Source organism: Pungitius pungitius, chromosome 8, assembly GCF_949316345.1.
Source record: "Pungitius pungitius chromosome 8, fPunPun2.1, whole genome shotgun sequence".
Classification (NCBI taxonomy): Eukaryota; Metazoa; Chordata; class Actinopteri; order Perciformes; family Gasterosteidae; genus Pungitius; species Pungitius pungitius.
The window spans coordinates 20,469,377-20,475,376 of NC_084907.1; the positions used below are offsets into that span (position 1 = coordinate 20,469,377).

A 6,000-nucleotide genomic window follows, 5' to 3' on the forward strand; every position below is an offset into this window, starting at 1 on the left:
AATCCTCTTTGAAATGTAGTAAGGCTCTACGTGTCAATACCTGTTCCAGTTGAGTGCAACTTCTGAAGCATTTCAGTAGAACTGTGCCAACCCCCCCCCCCCCCCCCCCCCCCCCCCCAGTCCTGCTACGCAGCTGGAGGTTGTCTCCGCTATTTTTTATCACTGTTTCCCATTTTGGCCTGAGGGCTGGTCATGTGACATGATGAACAACAAGACGTCTGCATTGGCTCCATTGTTCCCTCACCGCGGCCCACTGGCAGCATTGAACAAACATTCACTTCAAAATCCAGATAAAAAGCTAAAATTGTTCACCACGTCAGAAAAGTAAAGTAAGGTTTTCTTTGTGCAACTTTGAGCAGTTTTGCTTTGTTATTTCATGCAGAAGTTGACTGGTGTTGCGTCATGATTACAGCTGTTACACAACAAACCGCAGTTTGAAGCCCTTTATTCACAGCAGACCCTCCGGAGAAGTGGCTTCATATTCCCTGCTTTGATTCAGGGTTACTTCTGCCAGGAGAAGCTGTCCGTCCCGTAATAGACATTTCCCCCCCGGGGGGGGGGGGTTAGGGTGTCCATTGAAAAGTCACTGCGCTCTGCTTTGAGAGACCTTCATCTCATTCCAGGCTGATGTGTCCCTCCCGAGGCGCGAGTGGAAGGTTTTTAATCTCGTAAGTGATGGAAAAAGCAGAAATTACAGCTCACTTTTATTATCACTCACAGTTAAAGAACAAGAACTGCAGCTCACGCCAGTGGCACAAACCACCAGATAGATAATCCAGATTATTTTACATGATTTTGGACTGCAATCAGGTTCAATATTGCTTAAGGCTTAATGATTATACAGTAATATTACAAAAACAAACAGGTTTTGCGGCCTTTGTCTGAATTAAGTAAATCATTTGAAGTCATAAGACAAAAATGCCTTGCACATTTCTTCTGTCGAATATGGAGATTTCTCCCCTTTTTAATCTTATTAAAAAAACGGTATATTTATGTTTTGGAACGGTGCATCAAGGCCAGTCTGACATTCTCAATAAATCCTGGCAGTGTGAACTTTAAATTAATAAAATAGGTTCTTAGGTTGCAGCTCTACACTCTCTTCTGCCCTGGGGGGGGGGGGGGGGGGGCGGGGGCGTATAACAGCAGGGCTACACGTGCTGGTGGGCTTATGGAATTGCACTTCTCTGGTTGTCGCTTTTCATTTTACAGACAATATACATTTTCTAATGCTGAAATGTTGTCAGGAATGTGTGAGTTGCATTATTTTTTTTTTTTAGACGTTATCCGAAATAAAGAATATGATCCATCTTTGCACTCATTGACCCGCTTTGTGAAGCAATCGGTGGCCCGGGGGGGATGCTCTCGGGCGTGATGGACAGTCGAAGCGTTCGCCTGCACAGGCCCCCTCCGCACTTTGAAAGAGGAGCCGTGTGGTCACTCGGCCCGAGGCACCGAGCGGGAGAAAGGCAACCGGAAAGCTTTCGTCGTCACGTCACGCTTCCCGCAAGCTCGTCTCCAAAAAAAAAAAAAAAACACCTGGTGAGCTCCAAGGTCTGGGTGGTTGCTCGCTCTTCAGTTGCTGTACCAGAGTGCCCTCTGGTGTTGACACGTCATCCGTGTCCCGTGTCCCTGAGGCCACGACGCTCGACAAATCAGGGCCCACCAAGCGTTGGGAGTACAAAAGGCCACCGGACCACGTGGAGATTCTCCGGGTTACACTCCATTTCCTCTTTGTTTAGACTTAAAGTGACGATCATCTGAATGGGCCTACTCCACAGAGAAGAGGAAGAGGCCACTGGCTGGTTTCCATCCCGGTATCTTCTTGCTACTACTACACCACTACAGTGTGGAACTGCTAATGGATCACCTCCGATATTCGCTCATTAGGACACACTTCCCGTTGGATTCATCTATTTAAAAGTGGAAGTTAGAAAAACACGTCGACCGGGTTTTAGGGGAATTCTTAGGTTGCGTCTAGACAGGTGAGGCAACTTTATTTATTTAAGAGTCACTGAGAGAAAAACCACCCGACAGGATCACAACTCTCTGGCTCCAAAATGGTGGAACAAGCGCTCTGATGATATCAGGAGCGCAGAGAGCCTTTACGTCTTCAAACTGAAGACACACCTGTTCAGACTATACCTCGACTCAAAACACTGAACAGGTTGTAGTACTTTTATCGTACTTATAAATAAACTGCGCTTTCTTGTTCTCCTGGGTTTGTTTCCCTATGGTTGAAATGCACTCATTGTAAGTCGCTTCAGATAAAAGAGTCAGCTAAATGACATGTGATGGAACATGTCGTACAGGGTGGCTCCCAGAAAGGAACCCACTGCCTACACATCACATGGATAAAACCAAATATTTAACAAGAACAACATGTTTGTCAGTGAGCTAAAGTTAGATGTGCTGAGGGGCCTTCTTATTTCAGCCTTTTTACCAGTTGTTGCTAAACTAAACTGGCTTCTGCTTGGAACTTACAGTAGATTATGTATCACAATATTAGATCTAATGCTGGTGTAGCAAAGCGTGAGCAACATTTTATTGTTGTTGCTGGCAAAGATACAACTTTTCATCAACTTGGCCACCTAAAAAAACATCCTGGAGATACATTTTTACACAATATAAGGTGGTTTGACTCATTTTAGTACATGAATTGGTATTTAAATCAAACTATACGCGGGGCTAAGAGGAGAAACTTATCTTTGGTGGAGCCAAACACAACAAACTAGTAACTAAAATGCTTTGGTAAAACAATCCTTTGAAAAAAAAAAAAAAAGCTCATTTAAGAAGAAGGACAAATAGAATGAACACAATCTGTGGTACACCCTCAAGTCACTGTGGAGTTTATGTAATGCAGCATGAGAACCCTTCATGTACTACTCTGAAAGCATGAATTGCCCCTGGATTAGCAGTTTAAGTTGGAGAATCTTTCTACAAGTCACTCAGTGACAAATTGCTGCAGGTTTTGAGGCTCTGACAATAAAGAAGACAAATGGCCTTCCAGCTGCCTTTTTCAGTCTAATTTAGTGTCCTACCAGCACGCCTCAACCTGCCTCCTCAGCACCTTTCAGCGGTTCCCTCATGTTATTCCCCCCCCCCCATGCAAATTGCTGCTCAGAAAGCCGTATTTACTCTCCGCAGGTAGACCTGCCATCTACACCCACGCAATATCAATCCTGTTGCATGCGGCCTCCAATCGGCGGCCTGCTTTTACACAAGCGTCTCATTGTGAGGGCTCGCGTTTGCAGCAGAGGAAACTAAAGATGTGATACACAGCACCAGCGCAGTCTCTATAGTCCTGATCAGAAGAATGTTCACGCTGAGGTTTAGGGGCAGCACAAAGATGGAGAGCACGGCCACGAACCCCATCAACACGTTCACCCCGGGGCAGGGTGACCCGCCCCGCCGCCACACCCTCCGGCTCCCGCTTCGCGCGTCCACGTCCTCCGGGGTGAGCGTCAGAGGCAGACATTCATTCGTTCGTCTCTCCGCGGCCGAACGCCACGGGGAGACGAGAGCAAAGGCCGCGGGAACGGCGCAGCTGCTCCCCGTTTTCCCCGGGTCGACGCAGCGCGCTGCCCCCGGCGCCGGCATCCCGGCGCCTGCAGGCCCGCGGAGCGCCCGAGCGAGGTCTGGCCGGCGGCGGCGCGGATCGGCGCTCGCGGTCACGAGGAGCAGGAGGAGGGAGAGGAAGGCCACGCCCCAGCAGGGGTTCACGGCAATGGACGTGGGGCTGAACAAGTTGGGCAAGCAGCCGATGAGGGAGTTTGTGGCGTACAAACAGGCGGCGGCCCAGGTTTCCTCCCGCCCCCATCGCCACCTCACGTTGAGGGCGACGGCGACCCACACGGACAGGCAGCAAAGGTAGCCAACAGCGCGACGGGGCGACCCCTGCCCTTTGTCGTCGTCGTTGTCGTCGTCGTCATCATCGCTGTCCTCCCCTCCCGCGGCGGCGTCGACCCCGACGCGACAGCGGTGTCCGTCGGAGCCGCAGCGAGGCCGCAGCAGCCTGGTCAGAGTCTCCGCTGCGATCAGGGGCGTGGTGAGAAGCAACACGGCGCCGTACGTGCGGCCGAGGAAGATCAAGAAGCGGAGGGAGACCACGTCGACCGCCGGAGTCGGCTCGGTTAGCCAGGAACCGGAGACGCAAAGGAAGCTCAGGAAGACTGTGGGAGGAGAAAAAGATGAAAGTCCGAGTGAATCCGGTGATTTGATTTAGAGGAGTGGATAATAATGGTGGAGCAGCTCAAAGGGGTTTTAAGTTGAATCAGTTCAATTGCTGAACTCAAGATGTGTCCTAATTCACTGTAAAAGAGTACGTCTCAAATATATCTAAAGTTTTGTCCACAATCACCTTGGACAAAAAAAAAAAAAATCACACAAAGCGTATCAACGAAATGATAAAAGGTGGGGTTCGTGAAGCTTGTTGGCAGGAGTTGGGATCTTCTGAAAACCAGTTCACCCAGTCCGCGTGCGGATTCTCACCTGCGACCAGGACGTCGGTGAAGACCAGCAGGCAGCAGCAGCAGAAGCTGACGGGACTGTACGAGGCGGCCAGCGAGGGCAGGAAGACGAGACTGGAGGCCACTTTGCACACGCACAACACGGCCGCTTCTTCCAACACGCCGTCCATGACTGCAACACACACACGCACGCACACACAAGAGTACCCAAAAACTGGTTTTCTTTTTGCCTCTGGGGCGGGTGGATGAAGTCAGGAATGTCGGGTAGTCTGCTGTCAGTTCTACCCCCACAAACAAAAAAAACAAGAGATATATAAATTGAAAGTGAGTGAGAACATACAAGATTTACAAATCTAAACTGTCAAATGTTTGTTCAGCCACAGCTGCCTCGCGTTGTGTTGCTGCAGACACTTAACAATCCCAGGATTGTTTTGCCTTTTGTGTTTCACAGCTCAGATCAGATGAACATCCGTTAAAATCAAACATGGACGGGTATTCACATTTGTTGAATTTGTTCTGCACTTCATCAGTTAATCATTCGCTTTACTTGTTACTTACCCCCCCCCCCCCCACCATGTGTCCCAGGCGCTACAGGGGGGGAGGGCCTAACCATTTCCTCCATTTATACCCTGGATGATGTCAGCAGTGATGTTATGGGGTCAGACCAAGTATGGGGGGGGTAGTCGATTATGTTGAGGCACGTGTGTCGGTTGGTTGTGATCTCTCATGCATTATTGGAAGCAGGTGGTAAATTGCAAACTCTCTAAAAGTGTTTGCTACCTAAAAGGTGTGCAGTAAGCTCCGGTTTTTGTCTGCCAACCATCTCAGGAAGTATTGCTCGTCGCCTGCAATCACGAGATGGATTAGATCCTGCTGATGGACGGCTGTATATAATCAGATGTGACTGTGGCAAGGAAAGCAACGTGTGCATTGAACATGTCAGTCTAAGTCACATTACAATGAGTTAACTGGACTCAACTGTTTGTCTTTTGTTGGTACATGTGTCACCACATCACTCTCCAAACTGCTCGAGTCGAGGCTTGTTACGAAACCACCTTTCTGCCCCGTGTCAGCGGATCAATATTTTCAGTTGTTTACACTAGTCGTGAACACCGGAACCAGACAACCGGCTGTTGGCAATGAGTCAAAAATCGGGGAAACCACCACAATTAGCTTCAACTGTTAAGGTGACATTTGAAATTGATTTCAAAAGAAAAACCCAGGAAATGAATAAACAAATGTCTTGGTTCTTTTCCAGTAATGTGGGCACACGCATTCACAGACGGACTGTAAACACGGCCCCACCGTGGCACTGAACCGACTGGTCTGACCTGTAAATAACACATTTACCCCTGTTACAGAAATCTATGGAATCCACATTAAAAAAATTAAAAAAACAACTGCTGCCAGATTCATTCGTTCTTACCTGGACTCCCAGGAGCCGTCAGAGCTGCATGTCAGTAAGAGCTTCAAATGTTTCATCCGTTCTCTTCACCTCCCCCTTCTGCTCCGCCCTCATGGGGATAATGACCTC

At 48.7% G+C, this 6,000-nt stretch overlaps 1 protein-coding gene across 1 annotated transcript; it reads right to left on the reverse strand.

Annotated features, from left to right (window-relative positions):
- Positions 1–2,760: 2,760 nt before the first annotated feature.
- LOC119194139 (uncharacterized) lies at positions 2,761–6,000 on the reverse strand. The gene is made up of 3 exons (XM_037448245.2): positions 5,893–6,000; positions 4,489–4,638; positions 2,761–4,169 (listed from the first exon to the last, which is right to left on the reverse strand). The coding sequence occupies exons 2-3, from the start codon at positions 4,634–4,636 to the stop codon at positions 3,214–3,216; spliced, it is 1,104 nt and encodes a 367-aa protein (XP_037304142.2). The 5' UTR covers positions 4,637–4,638; positions 5,893–6,000; the 3' UTR covers positions 2,761–3,213.